Source organism: Microcaecilia unicolor, chromosome 4 (genome assembly GCF_901765095.1).
Source record: "Microcaecilia unicolor chromosome 4, aMicUni1.1, whole genome shotgun sequence".
In the NCBI taxonomy this organism is placed as follows: domain Eukaryota; kingdom Metazoa; phylum Chordata; class Amphibia; order Gymnophiona; family Siphonopidae; genus Microcaecilia; species Microcaecilia unicolor.
Window position 1 is genome coordinate 154,392,134 of NC_044034.1, and position 20,139 is coordinate 154,412,272.

Sequence of the window (20,139 nt, forward strand, 5' to 3'; positions counted from 1 at the left end):
TTACAATTACATAAATAGGATAGAAGGAACTGGGAAAGAAGAAAGTGGGAAAGGGTATTAGAGACTAAAAAGGTCCATGGACATGTTGTTAGAATGGACTGTAGGTAATATGTGGCAGTTCTGAAGTTGGCTTTCCAACAAATAACAATAATGTGCACAGTGCTGTGTATGTCTAGTAGCACTATAGATTACTTATTTGCCTTCTGCTGAAGGAGACAGGTTTAGCACCCATGCACATGTTTAATTAGAAAGCTTTTTTTTTTTTTTTTAATCAATGGTACTGAGAGCCCAAGTACTTGGTGACTTTCCAGATTGGGCACATGTTCATTTATCTAGAGTTAAACTCCAGCAGGTTAAGTACATTTGGCTGACTGACTGTGTGTCAGAGAACTCTGGGTCACTGCAGCATTCACCTTGCAGATCGAATCCCATGGTTATTCCACCGTGGAGTGCACTGCTGGGGAGCACAGAGCCCCTGTGCTTCTCTTACACTTTCATGGGTTTCTGTTTTCTGCTTCCGGTTAAGTTTCCTGAGAGAACGTGTCAAAGCCCTTCACCCCTCCCACCACAATGAACTGATGACATGTCACCATTTTTTATTTCTCTAGGGTAACAAGAAAAATGTTGCCAGCACACAGGGTGTAGTGTCCAAATTTGTCAAAGGGTAGAAGCTGGAATACATAAATTAAATCATTTGTTGAAATTCCTCCTAAACCATGGCATGTACCAGTGTTCAGTTGCTAGGGGGCGTTTAGTAAGATAATGGCAACATTGCTTTTGGTTTCTGTCATTTGTGCTCAAGGAATGATTTTGTGAGAGCTAAAATGACAAAAACAATAAGAAACCTAAATAAAAAACCTCTGAGATAAAGGAGTGGAATGAATGTTTTCTTCTTGCACACTTCTTTCACTTGGTTGACTGTTTTAAGCCAAATTACAAATGCCAATGCCCATTAGGAACCAGCATGACCCTGCAAGCAGAAATGGGTGTAGCCATTTTATGTTCCCAGGACCTGTCAAGTTTATCAGTGATGTGTACAGCCCAGTTTGCTTCTGCCAGGTATCAAAGGTTGTCTGAGTCTAAAGTGCCTTGTTGGAGTTGGATCATAGGGCATTGGAAAGTTTGGAAATTAGTGACCTAGTGTAAGCATTTCTTCTAGACTTGCATTTCTGAAGTAGGCTGTGAAAACTGTAAGGCTGTTTCTAGCTATTCTGCCTGCTGTTTTAGATTAGTCATTCATAATCAAACACCTTAAGCATACAAACGTTTCTGCTTATACTGCTACCATTTTCCGCAACATTGGTGTAATTCAGGTCCTGGATGGTATTATACCTTTTTGGCATTGTGCTAGATTCACTGTTGCTGCTCGTCCTATTTCTGGCTGATTGTCTGGACTCCTGATGAAAACACAGGATGAAACATGGACTGTGTAGAGTCTATGCATTAGTGAATGGCTGTCTAATGCTTTGATTGTGCTATTTCCAGCAAATATTTACAATAAAGACTTATTAGTGCTTCTTGTTCCATCGCTTTGGTCATTCCCACTCCCTGGTTTCTCTTCATTGACTTCTGTGGGACTGCTTGCCTTTTCTGTTTTTGGACATACAAAAGATAAAACATAGCACAAAACATTAAAACTCTTTAACAGTAAAACTGAAAACCTAAGCACAAAGTCATCAATGCAGGAAGACTAAACCAGGATTGATTCATCCTGCAACAGAACATAACAAGAACTCTAAGGCTCATTCAGACTACCTCCTTGGCAATGCCATAGATCCCAGTTGAACCCTGCTGACCAAGAGCTCTCTAATTTAGGAATATTCCTTCTTGCAACTTGCCAGACCCTGATGGTACACCTGAGCTTGGAGAACCCTAGAAGGATGTGGTGTCCTTGCAAGAATGAAAAAAACAAATCTGAAGAATATTTTGGGAATGTTGCCAAAGGACAACTGTTTCAAAACCAAAGTGCGTGAGAAGGACCAGCCCTCAGGGAGTTAAGTAGTGAGTAGAGATTTGGAACAGCAGGAGAAAATTGACCAGGGGAATCTAGAAAGACAGTTGAGTGTGAGCAAATTTCCAGTAGGGATGGGGCAGTTTCTTGCAATGACATATGAAATATCAATGACATATCCCATGCCATTGCATGTCAGTAAACAAAAATAAGCAGAAAACACATTTTGCTTATTCATTTGTTGATAGTACACACTATTTGCAAAGAAGGCACATTCTTGATATTGTCCCTGAAATGAAAACAAAGACTAACCAAAACAATGAACAATGCTACAAATGAAACGTCTTGGGTGCCCATGCCCACCTGACACTCTTGGCTTTGTTTTACTCACTTTCAGTTTGAGGATGGTTTTCTTTTGACAAATGTGATTCTCCTTCTCAATGGATCACTGACTTCAAAGTGGAAAAATCAGATAAAGTATAACTGTTATTTTGTGAGAATATATACAATAATTCATGTTTTAGAATCTACCATCCTTTTATATCACTATTACCCTTCATCCCCCTTCCTCAGTGGTTTTAAATTACCGCTTATGTTCTGTGTTTCTCTCATTTAAGGTTGTGCCCCAAATTATTATCCAAACAGCTTTGATTCCCCTGAAGTTCTGCCTCACTGTAAAGAACTCCGCTTTGGGACACATGGAGACGTGGATCGCTATACCATCGACAACGAGGATAATGTGACTCAGGTAAAAGTTTGAGGCAGAACAAAACATTCTTCACTGTTGACCTCTTGGGTCCTCAATATGTTTGACCTTGGTAAATATTATACTCCAAACTTAGGACTTCTGTTACTTAGCTGCGGCAGAAAGTGGCCTTAGAACACTCTCGCCCAGGTCTTTCCTGCATGCTAAGGGCAATTTTTACTACAGCTGGAAAATGGCTGATTTTTCCATTTTCCCTTTTCCTGTCGCTTGGTGCAGAATTGTCCAGGGCCAGATGACACAATGAATCCTCTCATTTCCCCATGTGCCAGTATAGCTTGGGATGGTGGTCAGTTTTTATTAATGGGGCTTGTGATGAAGGAAAGAAATTACAATAGTGACTGGACTCTAATGGTAGATGGGTGAAAGTGGAGGGCACGTACATAGTTTAAGCAGAGGTGAAGCTGTATCTAGGTACTGTGGTGCCCAGGGCAAGCCCACATATAGGCACCCTCTGCTCCCCTTCTGATTCGCTCTTCATTCTTCCTTCACCATCTCTAATTCTCAGCCCCTCTTTGCTGTCTCCTCTTTTCTTGCCAACCTGGACAGTAGGAAGAAAGCCCACAGTCTTCCTGGCTTTCTATCTACTCTTGGCTCACCTTTGCAATGCCAGACATTCTTCCATTCCTGAAGGGCTGTGTGGCTGCCCATCTCACCCCTCCCCCCTTATTACTGCCCTAAGCAGATATGCTCCTCTGTGGACTTACATCTGTTAATAGATTATCTGATTAACTAGGGATCTGATTCTGGTCTGTCTGGTCATGGTACTCTGCAGCTGATTACCTGCCAGTCTGAGAGACTGAAACTTTGCAAATGTAGAATTAATTTGAACTCTGCACCTCTGTTCCCATGTATGACCAAGGGCCTAACATAGAAAAGACAGACAGAGCTGCAGAGAACTTGTCAATTTACTCTATAGAAAACACACAATACTTTTCGGTAGTAAGATAATGGGGAGGCACATTATACTCCAGAGCAGTAGTTCTCAACCCAGTCCTCAGGACACATCTAACCAGTTAGCTTTCCACAATATCTACAATGAATATGCATTCAATGGAGGTAGTCTATGTGGATTTTTCTCATGTATATTCATTGAGGATATCCTGAAAACCTGGCTGCCTAGGTGTGTCCTAAAGACTGGTTTGAGAACCCCCTGCTCTAAAGGCTTTTTAAAGCCTCTCAATAACATGAATTCAGATGGCCCAAGGTTTGGCTTTACTTAACACTTTTTAGTGTCCATTGTCACTTATAAAGGGCCTGATACAATACATTAAGTAGGGAAGTTATGAATAGGGCTGCCATTAAGCCATGTTGTTTTACCACTGACTCATGCTATTTTAGCACAGGCCCCATTTTATACAATGAGACCTAGTTACTAATAACTGGAGTTAAAAGTAAAATAACCTGTATTAACAGTATCCCACATTGATAACTCCCCCCCCCCCCTTAATTAAAGAAAACAGAAATGTCTCTAGAAATCAAAATCACTGCTACATGTAATAAAAGCCAAGTATAGGACAATCAAGCCATTGTGACATCACTGTTCAGGTTGTCTCTTAGGCAATGGTGGAATGAGGCATTATGACATCATAATATCAGCTCTGGTTATCAGAGACTGAATTAAACTCTTCACACTAATGGGGGGGGGGGGGGGGGTATCAATGTGGGCTACCATTAAGATGTGTATTTTACTGTTAACTCTAGTTCTTAGTAGCAAGGTATCATTGCATAAAATGGGACCTGTGCTAAAAAGAGTTAGTGGTAAAATAACACATCTTAATGGTAGCCCACATTTAACTTGCCACCAAAGTATGTTTTGACAGACACAAGGGGACTACTTCACTGGTTCTTTTCCCACCTGGATGAATCAGACCTCAAGTGGGAGAAGACCTTCAGTAAATAGGCCTCAACATAATCTCTACAGATGCACATAGGGCCAGATTTAGTAAATGACGTCCACATTTAGGCACCGGAAAGATCCATGCGAAACTCATATTCTATAAAGGGTGCTCCAGAGATTTGCATACCAAGGAGGCAGTGCATGCAAATCTATTTCATGCTTATTCATTCTGGATATTCTGAAAACTTGACTGGCTGGGTGTACCCTGAGGACTGGGTTGAGAACCCCTGCTGTAAACGAATGTAACTCATCTTGAGCTATGACTGAAAAGGGCAAGCTAAATCTAAAAAATAACTATTCCTCACACACTTAATTTTTCACAGTATATAAAGACATTGAGAGTTTTCAGTAAAATTTAAGTAGAAATAGCTGTGGTGGAAGGCATAACGGTGACAAACTTTTATTTCTCTATAGGGGGCAGGGGAACTATACATTTCATGTAAATTTAACCAATCATGTTTCACAATGGAAACTTCCTTAAGAGAGGTGACCCAATTCAGTTCTCAGTTAGCATGTGAGATGATTTCTGCAACATCTTAACTTAATTGAAAATGCTCCTTAAAATAGTCTAACTAGGGGGGCAAGATGGCGGCTGAATGAGCAGCATAGGAAGTCGCTCTGACCGTTGCAGTCACTTAATACCTTGAGAAGTTATTTACTTACTCAAATTATGCCTAAAAGGAGAGGTAAACAGCGAATTGGACCCGCGATTCCTGTACTTCCTAGAACTGCAACGCTTGACCGCTTCCTTCTATCGGGAACGACTACGGGATTATCCTCGCTGCCGAGAGGAGCGGAGGGAGGTCCCTCGCTCCCTCGGCTTGAGGCGGAAACAACGCTCAGTCCCGAAGTGAGGATTCCTCCTCCGATGCCGGCGATGGCGTCAACTACGGCCCAGAATACTCTGGGTAAGAAAACTCCGACGGGGTCTCCTGGCGCGGGCGCCGAAGTGGTGTCAGAGACGCCGACAAACCCCGCATCGATGGAAGCGGGTGCGAGCGGAGGAGAAGAGATTACTGGGGAAGATCATGGAGACACAGGAGGAAACTCGGATTTACCCTCTTTTCCTGACTTGGGAACCCCAAGTAAGTCGTTTTTGCCTTGTAAGCCTCAAAATATTACACTAGAAAATATATGGGAGGCACTTGTGGGACTGGAAGCCTCATTTGTGCAGAAGTTTGCTCAATTTACCCAGAAATGTAATTTAGATATTGGAAGCATATCTGAATTAGAGACAAAAGTAACTTCTCTGGGTAAAAGTATGGAAAACAACTCAGCTGCTGTTCAAAACTGTCAACAGATTCAGATGAATTTGATCAAGGAAAATATTTTTCTACAACACAGGATTGAAATTTTAGAAAATCATCAACGATCAAATACTCTGAGGTTGATAAATTTCCCTAAGCAGCTGGCTATTTCACCACTGATAACCTTTAAACAGTACTTAACTGAGAACTTAAAGATTCCAGAAAAATCCCATCCTCCGATATCCAAGATTTACTATATAGAACCTAATCGGAAAAAAGAACTGTTACAGGAGGATAGGATGGTTCCTCCGCCAAAGACATTAGACTTGAACTTGGACTTGATTCAAATAATAGAAGGAGAGAATGTGGGTTTAACAACTGCTACTCTAAAAGTATTTTTCATACTTCAGCCAGATAGAGACTGGATACTTAAGCAATATTTTCTTAATAAAAGTCAGGATTTCTTAGGTTGCCAAATTAGAATGTATCCAGATATCTCTAGGGCGACCCAGAGAAAAAGACAGGAATTCCTTAAATTAAGGCCGAAGGTATTACAATTAGGAGCACTTTTTTGGCTGAATTTCCCATGCAAGTGTGTAATAAAATTGAATTCAGTAAAGTATGTATTTTTTGAGGCAAAGCAACTAAATACTTTTATAGAGGCTAAACTGAGAGATTCTTCATCTCCATTTCCAATAACTGTAACAACTTCAACTCCATGATTGATTTAAATTCCCGATTGCTCTCACCAGCCACTTTATTCTTAATTAGAAATTGCTTTTCTGATTTTTTTTTTTCATTATTTCCTTAAGTTAGTAGGGGCTCCCTTTCTATTGTGGACTAAAGATGATAATTTAGTTTATTGTATTTGCCTGTATTGTTTTTCTTGTATAACTGGAAAAGGAACTATTATAACCATCTTTTCTATTCAAGATGTATACTTGATGTAAAAATTAAAATCTTATAAATAAAAAAAACAAAAAAAAAAATAGTCTAACTAGGGCTAGTCATTGCTGGTAAGCCTTATCTAGTTTCCTCTGTTTTTGAATCTTTAGGTCAGTAACTTCTATAAGCGAGTGCTAACGAAGGATGAACGCCAGAGGCTCTGTGAGAACATTGCTGACCACCTGAAGGATGCTCAGCTCTTCATCCAGAAGAGAGCAGTGAGTGATAATTTGCTACCATCTGCTGTTTATCTGTGGTATTGCATCTGCACGGGATGGCACAGCAATGCAGTTCTTTTCAATGTGTGCCAGGGTGGCTTTAAGAATGTTTAGTGTGAAAAAAGTAGAGTGAAATGAAATTGTACAAAAGTAATAGGACATCCTAGATCAGTGATTTTTAAAATAATTCTTTCTGGTTTAGGTGAAATTGTTCACAGATATTGACAGTGATGCAGGAGCTCGTATCCAGACTCTGTTGGATAAGTTGAACGCTGAAACTCCAAAAAAGGTAAATGAATGACAGCATTTGTAGTGATGGCTCTATGTAGTGCTTCTCCTTGGAAGTGGACTGTGTCCATTTTTCTTTAAGCTTTATGTCCAATAAGATAAGACACTGCTGTAACCTTAGTTTCTAGGCATGTGCCTACTTTTCTTCATAGAACAGGTTTGAAATAGGCACCCTCTTGGCACCCCTTTAGAGAATTACTTCATCTGTTTTCTGCAGGCCTACATTTATGCATCCATGGGAAATTTGTATAAGTGCTTATTTGAGCATGTAAAACATTGTTCATGTTCAAGGTGGTTACAGAATTACCCTAATAAGGGATCATTTTAAGATCCATTAATGAATATAAATTAGAGGTCTATGCACCAAAATGGTGTGAGCTAAAATTGAGCAAAGTATCTGCAGGTAAAAATGTATGCAATGATACTTAGCATGTATTTTCAATGAGGCATTCACAAGCTCAGAACTGAGATGGGGTTTGGACTTAACACATACATTTGTATTTTCAAAAGCATGCATGAAATTTTTCTTTAAAAATGTTATGCATGTTAAATAGGTGTAAAATTGTATACATGTACTTTTCATGTGGTCATTTTCAAATGGAACATATGTGAATATTTTCCATTTGAAAATGTAGACAGCCTGTTGCAAAATTGTCCTATTAGATGGCATTTTCAGATCTGTTATTTATGAGAAATTTATGAGAAGTGTTATCTGCACAAAATCTAGGCAAAACCAAGAATTACAAAATTCTGAAAAAAAACAATAGTTCCTACCTAAAAAATGGCAGGTTATTATGTAGTAAAAATTCCTCAAAAAATGCTCTTCCTAAATTGTTATAATTTGGGGACGTTGGCAAAATTTCCTTTCCTAAACTAGCAGTTTGAAATGCAAATAAACTATCCACTAATCTCAATCTTTTCTTACCCTTTACAAATGGCAAGAGAAAAAAAAATTCTTTTTCCTACAAACTTTGGAGGAATTATAAAAGAGAAAACGATCATATAAATAATTTGGTGCAAATCCATATTCATAAAAATCAAGGGGTCCATATTTAAAAGCACTTTGGGGCCCTTTTGCAAATCAGTACTAGTGTACTGCCGGTTTGCCGTGCACCAAATTGGGACTACCGCAGGAGCGTGGTGGTAGTTCCTACTCCTAGTGCGTGCCGTTTCCGGCATGACAAAGATATTTTTTATTTTTGTAGCACCAGGTGCTGCCTGGTAACCCACCAGGTTAGCGCAGAAGCCCTTACCATCACCTAAACAGATGATGGTAAGGGCTCCCCTGGAAATGGCCGTGCACCAAACCCTCTGATTAGAGCAGGGCCATTTCTTTTTTCCGGCTGAAAAAAGGGGATCTCAGCATGCTGCAAATCCACACACCGCCTTTTATCGCAGCTTGGTAAAAGGGGCCCTTTATCCAGTTAGCAGGTGGTGTAATCGAATGTGTTGGTCGGCTGAATATTTCCTCTGATTGCTTGGGCCAGGGTGGTTTGAGGACGGGTCTTGGGTAGCGCTGGAGTTTATCGAGTTAGCGAGGACATTCAGTCTGCTCACTGGTTAGCCATTTGAACATATCTGGATATTAAGTGCTGGCCAGTATCTGGGTGCCAGTGCTGAATATCTGGTTTATATTTAAGTGTGGAAGCTGCCATTTTAAAAATCCACCAGCTGCCATGGTGAAATATCAGGGGTATAAATGTGTGCAGACGCGTGACCATGTGTTTATTTTGTTAAGAGTTACATGAATGATTTGTTGACTTAGCCTATAGAGTCTTCAATTTGGGGTTTTCTGGAACATTTATGTTAGTATTCCTTTCATCAAGGACTTTATTGTAGCACAGTGAGGCTCAAATACAACTCTTTTATTTTAAAGGATGTGTTTCGAACATTTACACTACGCGCCTGTCTCCAGACCAAGTAGAAGAAAACGCCCCATTGGAGCCGTTGCCTCAAGGTGACCCTGCCCAGACCTGGCCAGATATTAATATCATATAAGCCATCATTTTTGTCCAGTAGTCACCATTGTTTGCAGAAATCGACCACTAAATATGGCTGTCTGTATTGTAGACTGCAGCATATGCATAACATAATGTATATTACTCAGTATGCTAATGTATTTATGGTAGGGGACTGGGGCTACATTAAAAGTTTTTAGTTGTGACACCCAACCCAACCCATTTTCTGTTTATCTTTTATAGATTACTAGTAAAAAAGACCCGTTTCTGACACAAATGAAACGGGCGCTAGCAAGGTTTTACTCGGCTCCCCTGCAGCCACCCATGTCCAGCGACCCTCCTCTCCCCCTGCCCCCCTCCTGCCCCACCTGCAGCCACCCATGTCCAACGAACCTCTCTCCCCTGCCCCCCCCAGCCACCCATGTCCAGCGACCCTCCTCTCTCCCCTGTCCCCCTCCAGCCACCCATGTCAAGTGACCCTTCTCTCTCCCCTGCCCCCCCCTCCAGCCACCCAAGTCCAGCGACCCTCCTCTGGACATGGATCAGCTGTGAGGCATGTTTTATTTCCCCCCCCCCCCCGGGTTCTGAAGTTGACATCATAATGGCTACCGTGATGTCAGCCTGATCTACAGAGCCTAGCAGACCAACTCGGAATGAGCCACAGTCCCAGGCAGCAAGTCAGAACGTTGGAGGTGAGAATTATTATATAGGATTTGTGGAGCAATGTTAGTTGTTACAGCTTTACTCAGTTGATAATATGGTCCTTGTCATCATTTAACCGTGCATGTTAACCCAAATAAAGACTAATTATTTTTCCTGATTTTCCCCAAATGTATATTTGTCTTTTCTATTTCTCTCAACTGGCAGGTATGCTCCATCTGTACCTGTACAGAAGGGTTTATATCTTATAGTGATATGTAAACATTTAATAGTGGTAATGCTACACTTACAATCTCACTTCAGAACATAAAGCTTGCTTTTTTAAAAAGTTAATGTGCTAAAAATGTTTTGTCTGATATTCAGCCCATAGCAGTCAGTAGCTTTAAAGCTGCAGACTTAGAAGATGTGTGGATGGAGGGTGGCGTTCAGTACCGGCCCCTGCAAAGCTAAGTGGGCAAAGATAGGACTGCACAAAGGCAGTCCTATCTGCCCACTTAACCATTCAGGTGCCAGCATAACCGTCAACTCCTCCTCAACTGTCCCCATGGACCACCCCAGCACTAACCTCACAGTGCTGGTGGGATATTCAGTGGCTCTGTGCAGTTAAAGTGCCACTGGATAGCCGGGGATGGCCCCCTAGGTGGGATTTAAGGAATAATACACTTTGAGAACATGGATCTGTCCAGGTTGAAATTTAAAACATTGTTTTCTATATGCTTGAAGAAGATAGGCATTTGTTCTATCAGCTAAAGAGAAGTGTTTTATTTTGGTAACTGCTTTGAGGCTAGTCATAGATGCTGTAGAATTTGAGCTGTCGATCATGCAGGTCCTTTCTTTATCTTGTCTTGAAAGCCTGGATGTTAGTCCTATAAATGTTGCAGAAACTCTAGTTTCAGGAAATGGGACAAGTTGAAGGAAATAAAGAGATTAAACAACTGCATTGGCCTGCTTGTGTGTGTGTTTTTTTTTTTTTTATAATGTAAGACACAAGGCATTACCTGATTAGATCCATTTGGGGTGAAAATTGACCCCTGTTCAGCATTTAAAATACAGATGTAGATTTCCCACACACCTCTCACCCACAGATACTGCATCTAATGTTCCCTCATAGCTAATTTTCAAAAGGGAATCTCTTTGCACAATTTCCCTTTTAAAATTAGCTACATAGTCTGCAGAGCCAAAAATACCTGTGGACGTTACACCTATTCAAGCAGGTAAACGTTCCCTCTGCACTATGACTGGTGCTAGACATGATGGGGCCCAAGGCAGACACTAGGGAGAGGGCCCCAAAGCTTGTTTGCAGAATGTCCCTCTTTCAACTTTAGACAGGTTTGGGGCCCCTAGTGGCATGCCCACACCTAACGCCGGACTTGCTCTGCAAAGAGACACTCTGATTCATTGCTTTTTAGGTATAAGATTTGGCTCTCTTATACCTAAAAAGCATGTTAATATTTACATTTCGTGGGACTATTTTAGACTCTCTTCCCTTTCCCCTTTTTTCTTCTCACTTTGTTCCTTCTATCCTCTCAATTTTAATTGTAACCGTTTCACCACTGGTCTGGTGCTAGCCTAATCAGTACATTGTAAGCAACTTTGAGCCTGCTAACATGTGGGGAAAATGTGGGATATAAATGTGCTAAAATAAATGAATAAATAAATATAATAAAAATATGGGGATCAATATTCAAAGGGCTTTAACTGGGCAAGAGAGGCTCCAGTCCTGTTAAACCCTGCTGACCTGGCCAGCCATGAATATTAGTAGCATTTAATCGGGTAATGCTGCTGAATACTGGCTCTAACTAGTCAATTCCTAACCGGCTAGGTTGGGGATGGAGTTTGGGTGGAACTGCTACTTAGCCGGTTAGAAGGCACTATTCAGTAAGTGGATTAAATTAGGACAGCAAAAACACTGTCCTAACTTTATCTGCTGAGTTAACCAGGACCTGGTCTGCATATCAGCCGCTGCTCAGTTAACTTCCAGGTTGCCACACTAACCTTGATATTCAGTGCCAGAGGCCGGATCTGCTCCGGCATTGAACATCTGGAGTTAATTTAGCCCAGGACTGTGAACAGCTTACAAGCTGTTTACTTACCACCACAGGCTGGGTATTGGACCCACAGTAATTATAATTAGACAGAGACATAAAATTATTCATAAATAATGAGTAGAAATGCATTTGTCTAGCATGGCTTTGAACTGCCTGCCCATTCTGAGGATAATTTTATAACAAGGTACCTAGGTTAATTGGGCAGGAATTTTGGCCCTACTTTATAAAGAAACACAGGCACATAAAATATCTGCAAAAATCTTGCAGAAATGACACTTAGATAAGCTGTGGACTTTTATACCTGTTCAGGAGCAAGTGTAAATGTAGACATGTAAAGTACATATGACTGAGCATATTTTTTTTAACAAAATGCACATGCAAATCACAACTCTGAGTACAATCTCCCCAAACTCTGCCTCTGAATCTGCCTACTGCACAAGGACAAGCCGCCTTGCACTGCATAATGTAAGATGGGCTTTAATGTGTATTACTGTTCTGTGGACTTTGTCTTTGTTTAACTGGTGGCTAGTGTGATTTTTGGCTTTGAAGTAGTGAAAGGTATTACTTATGTCATGGGTTGGCTATTCCAGATCTTATCATCTTCCTTCCATACATAATCCAGCAACTAGGGCCCCCTCCCATAATTTATCACTGATTTATTTTGTCATAACCCACAGCCAAAATCTGAGGTTGTTGCCTGATGCATCTGACCACATTCCTCTTGTTGATGTTGGGGTTACTCCCATGGTCACCCCCTGCAGGTTACCTCAGCCATCTGGAGACCTGTTACAGCATTATCACTGCTGCTAAAGATTTAATCATGGTCACCCCCTACAGGTTATCCTAATTGTCTTAGAAGCCTGGTGGAATAATAGAGCTATTTTCTGACCATTGGCTGGTATTATCCCCTGTGTGGCATGTTAAGTTTCATAAGGATGAGCAAGCTCTCAAGCCCTCTCCCTCAGCTTTTGAACCAGTTACTCTTCCCTTCCCCCACCATGCTCTGTGTCCGTCACAAGCAGTGCCTTCTACATATTATGGGCATCCAGGTGTAAAATGAGTTCTTTCTCATATTACCATTTTAGAATTTCCACATGGAACTTGCAAATAAGGAGGCTTCTATAATAACTCCTATAGTGTTGTTTATACTGTCAAGTATTGCAATCGTGAATCCCTAGAAATACAGCGCTTGCTCCAGTGGGTGGGACTGAAGAAAATAATTCTTGATGGATGAGCTCATTTTCTCTGGAGAGGCCATGTGAATCTAGGAGTTCAGATGGTCAGATAACAGTTACACTTGTTTAAGTGGCTTATGGCTGTAGGAGGTTTGGGAAGGGGTGCTAGGTGTCAATTATAAAGGGAGTTTGCAATCTGGGATAGAGAATGATATTCTACAGGCCATTATGCTCTAGGGTTGGCAGCTGGGATAGATTCTTGGTGATGTAGGCAGAAAACAGGGGGCAGACTGGTCATTTTTTTCTACCATTATCTACTATGTTACTGGGAGAAATATGAATTTCCAATAGATCTTTATTTTATAATATAAAATAAGGTGCCATTTTTTGAATTCTTGCCTCTAGTGGCTGTTTTGAAGGCACCTTAGTTTGTTGCCTGCAGATTGTGATACATGAGGCTGAGAGGGGCAGAAGGGAGGGGCCAGTTTCAGCTAGTATATGTAATGGTGAAGGTTTTGCTTGCAAAAGGAGAGTAATAATGACAGCAGGAAAGATGTTACTACCATGCTGAAGATACTTCCCATGATTCTGGATCGAGTTTAAAGATAGCTGACTATCAGAGTAGTTGGCCCCTCAAGAAGTCCAAAGTGCACATCACCAGAGCAGACTGATGCTCTTGAAAGAAACATCAGTATTACTGCAGGTTAACTATCGCTTTGACTTTGTTCGTATGGACTGCAATCTCAGAAGACCTCTTGAATGTTAAATATGTTTATCCATCCAATTTACAAACAACAAGTGATTAAACAACACAATATATCAAAAAATAGGTACTCTTCATTCACATTTTGTACAAATACAGTAACATTGCTCACCACTAATATTTCATACACAGGTTGAATGTATTTTAGATTTGGAATTTGTCACTTCTTTGCTCTGAGCTACAGTCTGTTGGCGCCTTGATCTATCTTGTACCTTCAGGAACAATCCATTGGGTCCAATAAGCAACAGACCTGGACCTGCAAGATCTAGTTATCTGGACACAGACCCTGAAAGCAACTTTCAGATGCAACAGGATTGTTGAGTGGAGCCCATCACGATTCCTTGAACCCGCATTGTTCATATGGGTAAGTACTGGTTCCAGCAGCATCATTAAATGAACTCTATAATACAGTCATGAGATAGCACTGATAACAAATGCAAGCATGATGACATTCACCAACCTCAGACATTTCTACCAGTAAAGTCTGGGATTCAGGATTGTCCACAAATACAAAATTGTCCCGAAAGAATTAAAGATAGGAAAATGGGGGTCAAATATAGCATTTCTTATGATGGGAAGAGAACTTCTTTTCCCCACCATGTTTTTGGCCACTACAGGTGAAGACAAGAAGAAACCCTGGAAACCACATATGATCTTCATCACTTGATAAGATGGCAGTAAGAGTGGTATTATCTTAGCAGGTGCAATACCCTGGTTTGGGGGCCTCCCAAGTACCTCATCAAATGCTGCCGGACTATGTTCACTTTTGATCTTCACTGGTTGCCACTAAAGATGATTTTTTTTTTTTTTTTTCTCAATGAAGACACCTAGCTGATGTTGACGTGGTTTTCTCTGCAGGGAAGTACTTTCACTCCTAGATTTATATTATCTGCTGATTCTGTGCTTCAGTAAACAGTTGGGCCCTTCCTGTCATTTTTGCTGCGTCATAATCTGTCATCTTGCCAGCCATGTGCATTTTTACCAAACTTGTACACTAGTCTTCGATCAACACGATCAAGGATTCCAGTTTTATAATAGTGCCTGTAATGAAAAACAAAACCATATGTATATATCATCTACTGTACGGTGCTGTGAAGCTGCAAAAACAAAACATTTTTGGTGTTGTGTTTAAAAAAGGTCATTTTAAAAGCATCTAGATGAGTAATGGTAACAGTTACACATATAGATCACATACTCATGTAAATAACAGTTTAGAAAGCCACTATCCACACATCTATACACACCAGGACACAGAAATGTAAAGGGGTATGGCTTGGGTGTGATTTGAATATGATCCTAAATAGACCCTAAACTTCCTGCTTACAATGGGAAGACATGTCTATAGAAAACAAAAGTGTCATCTCTCAGTTTAGACATGGCTAAATCAAGGGGCAGGGGAAGGGCAGAAGATGACAGCACATCTCCACTCCCTTACCCCCTCCCCCTCCAGACTGTCCCTGACATCTCCAATACACCCTCTCTCTACATGGTGGGATGCCCTGACATCAGGATTAACATCCTCCACTTCCCCAACAGGATCTCTTACCCCTCCCCCCCCCAACACACACACTGTCCCAGACTCCACGGCTCTTATTCCTGGTTTCTAATGGGGGCTGGAGTGATCCTTGGATCTTTTTCTGGACATGCTCACAAACACATGTGTACTCCTGAATGTCTTTATACATATTTTACAAAAGGCTTTGGGTTTAGCAGAGCCTTTTGTGAAATACAGGAGGAACTAAGTATGTCCAAGTTTACAAGTTTATTTAAACTTATTAATCTACCAGCCGGGAGCACCCTCTAGGCGGTTTACAATGACATCAAATATAAAAAGAGATAATAGAGTGTGTACATAAATAAACAGAGAGTGAGGGAAAGGGGGAGGAAATCCATATGTTCAAGAAAAATAAAGAGAAGGAACAAGAAATAGGGATGCTCATTGTTGTTCAGGAATAATAACATGGCACTCTGCAAATAGAGAATCTAACAGAATGCATCTTGGAATAGAAACATTTTGAGTTCAGACTTAAAAGTTGGTAAGGAAGTCTATTGCCACAGAGAAGTGGATAGAATGTTCCAAATATGTGGCCCTTGAACTGAGAAGACTGAAGTATGAACATGTTCATTAAAAATTTGTTTATAAGTCGGTACAATATGTAAGTTTTGATCCTAGGAGTGGAGAGAACACAAGGGAGTATATGGGAGTAGAAGACAATAAAGATAAAAAGGTTCCTTTGAGACTAAAGTTTTGAAAATCATAAGGATCAGCATGTATGTAATATGATGAGTCACGGGGAGCCAATGAGACTTCATCAAGAATGGCGTTGTATGCTCATTCTTGGCTTTGTGAATTAACAGATCAGCAGTATTCTGTACTAGTTGTAGGTGACGTAAATCTTTAAGCCTAAGACCTATATAGAGTGAGTTGCAGTAATCAATTTGAGATATGACAAGTGAGTGTACCAGAATATTTAATGCCAAGGGATGTAAGAGGGATTGGACTGAATGGATAAAACATAATCTAAACAAAGAATTTGTATAATCTCACCTGGGTGTTTCAATTCCCCTACACATATTAAAGATTCAGAATGATACATATAACCATAGTGATAGACATAAGCCTGGAGCTAAGGATACACTTAGCTCCTGTAGGATGTGCCATTCATTTCTCAGATACAAACTTAGGGCTGGATTTACTAACACGTGAACATGTTAATGTACGTTAGTGCAAGTTATATGCTTCGTTAGTAAATAGACTCTATTGATAATAATGGGACCTGCATGAAATAAAATATATTGAGGGGTGAATTCTATATATGGTGCTGAAAAGCCATGCTTAAAGTTAGGCATGGTTTATAGAATAGCGCTTATGTCCAGGAATTGCACCTAACTTTAGGTGTGGCCTTTGCTCCGACTAAAATGTGGTACAAATGTACACATCTAAATTAGTGTACCCCCCCCCTTATTCTATAACCATGTATAAATGCTAGGAATGTCCCTGTTCTGCCCATGACCTTCTAATTTCTGCGCCCCCTTTTTTACTCAGGCATAAAATTTAGGCAAAGATTCTGTGCCTAAATTTACATGCTTATATTCTAATTAATTCTAATTAGTGCCAATAATTGCTTGTTAAAAAGCCAATTATTGGCGCTTATTAGCTCATTAATTAAATTGCGTGCACAAATTGGGCACACACCCAAATCTGTGCACGTAAGTTTTGGCAACTTTTACAGTGTTAGGGGGTAAATGGCATTAACGCACATTAATAAATGTTGCCCTCTGGGGCTTAGAAATATCTATTACACCTGAATATAACTCACCTTCAGCTACCAATGAAAGGTGTGAGCTAAATCCAGATCATGATATTAAATTCCTCTTTTTCCCAGACTTTTTCAGATTTAATAAGATAGTCCTGATGTAACTCTTAAAACATGGCATTACGTTTATCCATTGTTTTACAGTCATCAGTCAGTGGCCTTACCGCAGAGCTCTGCTGAGTTTTTCATAGGTCATCTTGTCATTTTTCTTCCTTTGTCCCCACATCCTTGCCAGAGAGTCTGACTTCACCACCCGAAAAATTCCCTGGTCCCGGTCTTCCCATTCTAGGATGTTGTTATTAGGAGCGAGGAGGAGGTCTCGTACGAACTCCCACAGGTGCGAACTATGGACTCCTTCAGTAGAAACAGGAAGAAGCAGAAGAAATGTAACATGGTATCGCAGGAAATGATGGCAGAAAAAGAACAAAATGGCCCAGATGACATTTTTCCACTTAAGTTAAAGGCTTATATACACCTCAACATCAATGCCTCCCACCAGCGTCCTCTCTCCACTCTTGCAATTCCTTTCCTACCTGTGCTCTCCACACCAGCTCTAAGCATACTCAAAATACCACCACAGTGATGGCAGGATATCTCAGACTTTGCTGTCTTGAACATTACATTATTTCTACAGCACTCATACCCCTAATTCTAAAACATTTAGTGCTAAATATAAGCGCATTTGAACACTAAGATTATAGAAACTAGCACTTAATGTAAGTGCTGTGTGAGTGCTAAGTAGTCTTTACATAAAGCGTGTGGGGCCAGACTTAAAGATCTCAATATGTATACTTTCAAAGAAAGACGGGAGAGGGGAGATATGGTAAAGACATTTAAATACCTACGTAGCACAAATGCACAGGAGGGTCTCTTTTAATTGAAAGGAAGCTCTGGAACGAGGGGGCGTAGGATGAAGGTGAAAGAGGATAGACTAAGAAGGATCCTGAGGAAATACTTCTTCACAGAAAGGGTAGTGAATTTGTGGAACAGCCTTCTGTTGGAAGTGGTAGAGACGAAAACAGTATCTGAATTCAAGAGAGCTTGGGACAAGTACAGAGGATCTCTAAGGAAGTGATAGGGAGAGTAGATGGCATGGATGGACAGACTGGATAGCCCATATGGTCTTTATCTGTCATCATTTTTCTATGTTTCTATTCTATAAGCTTAGCACATAACCCGCATAGTGCTTAACCTCAAGGGGAATAGTACATGTAGACAGAGCATGGCTGGGGCATGGGTGGGTCCCATGCTTAGGTGTGTAACTGATAGAAATACTATAAGTTACATAGTAGATGATGGCAGAAAAAGACCTGCACAGTCCATCCAGTCTGCCCAACAAGATAAACTCATATGTGCCACTTTTTGTGTATACCTTACCTTGATTTGTATCTGTCTTTTTCAGGGCACAGACCGTATAAGTCTGCCCAGCACTATCCCCGCCTCCAAACCACCAGCCCTGCCTCTCACCACCAGCTCTGCCACAGACCGTATAAGTCTGCCCAGCACTATCCTCGCCTCCCAACCACCAGCCCCGCCTCCCACCACCGGTTCTGGTACAGACCGTATAAGTCTGCCCAGCACTATTCCCTGCCTCCCAACCACCAGTCCCGCCTCCCAGCACCGGCTCTGGCACAGACCGTATAAGTCTGCCCAGCACTATCCCCGCCTCCCACTAGGGAGGTGGGGATTTGTTATAAGATTTGTTATAAATGTTTTTATGATGTCTCTTTTAGTTACTTTTCAGTTAAGTTGTGGAACTCAATTCCAATTCAACTCCGATGTATAGAAGATTATTTTCAGTTTAGATAAGTCTTAAAACCTTCATATTTGATAAACACTTTGAACTATGAAATTTTAAGCTGCAATTGAATTCTTATTGTGACCCGCTATGATTCCTGTTGTAAATTTGCGGGATATAAAAACTGGGAATGGAATGTGTTGATACATCACTTTTCATAACCAATCAACTACATTCAAAGCGGTTTACATGGTATATACAGGTACTTATTTATACCTGGGGCAATGGAGGGTTAAGGGGCTGCAGTGGGAATCAAACCCAGTTTCCCAAGATCAAGGTTTGCTGCACTAACCACTAGGCTACTCCTCCACTAGCAACATTCCATGCAGAATGTCAAATAGGGAAATGGGACTTGATGCCTTTCTGTAGTTTTTACAAGTACATTCAAAGCAGTTTACATAGCATATACAGGTGCTTATTTGTACCTGGGGCAATGGAGTTCTGTGGTAATATGCAACATTTACAGGCTAACATTTACACATGCCTTTTACATGGCATAAGTCATAGCGCCCAGATGCTGGCATCTAAATGCCAACTTACACTCTATTCTATAATAGAATCTGGGCATCCAGATGCCATTATAAAATTTGCACTCAGTACCCACATTTAGATGACCTTTATAGAATTGATCCCATATAATTTTCAACTACATCCCCCAAACACTCTAAGAATACCTGTATTTTATTTATGTATTTATTAGGATTTATTTACCGCCTTTTTGAAGGAAATCACTCAAGGCGGTATACAGTAAGAATAGATCAAGCATGAGCAATAGACAATTACAGCAGTAAAAATGTTAAAAAAACAATACAAAGTATGGCATGGTATACTATTTACAATGTCGACACAATACATAATAGAACATTATAGGTGATAGCGAAGGGTAAAGCAAAGATGTAACATATAGAAGGGTAAGAAAGTAGGAAGAGTTAGAAAGTAAGGTGATTGATTTAAAGAAAGTTGCAAATGAGGTCAGAGAAATGGTTAAATGTTATCTCAGCTAGAGTAGGAGTGGATAAACATGTCCTGCTGTGGTATATGCAGCCTGAGTACTCCTTGTGTGTGTGTGTGTGTGTGTGAGTGAGACTAGCGAGTTAGTTACTTCTTC

The 20,139-nt window shown here is 40.6% G+C and overlaps 2 protein-coding genes across 2 annotated transcripts in view; one reads left to right on the top strand and one right to left on the bottom strand.

The window, feature by feature from the left end:
• LOC115468789 (catalase-like) overlaps positions 1-9,587 on the top strand; it is a 67,424-nt gene extending 57,837 nt beyond the window's left edge. The window contains exons 10-13 of the mRNA XM_030200786.1: positions 2,569-2,699; positions 6,917-7,024; positions 7,227-7,313; positions 9,189-9,587. Coding sequence (XP_030056646.1) covers positions 2,569-2,699; positions 6,917-7,024; positions 7,227-7,313; positions 9,189-9,236 — 374 coding nt within the window. The 3' untranslated portion in view covers positions 9,237-9,587. The remainder of the gene's footprint in view (positions 1-2,568; positions 2,700-6,916; positions 7,025-7,226; positions 7,314-9,188) is intronic.
• Positions 9,588-13,970: 4,383 nt separating this feature from the next.
• ELF5 (E74 like ETS transcription factor 5) overlaps positions 13,971-20,139 on the bottom strand; it is a 30,086-nt gene continuing 23,917 nt past the window's right edge. Inside the window, exons 6-7 of the mRNA XM_030200787.1 lie at positions 17,398-17,587; positions 13,971-14,957 (exon numbers count right to left, since the gene is read on the bottom strand). Coding sequence (XP_030056647.1) covers positions 14,861-14,957; positions 17,398-17,587 — 287 coding nt within the window. The 3' untranslated portion in view covers positions 13,971-14,860. The remainder of the gene's footprint in view (positions 14,958-17,397; positions 17,588-20,139) is intronic.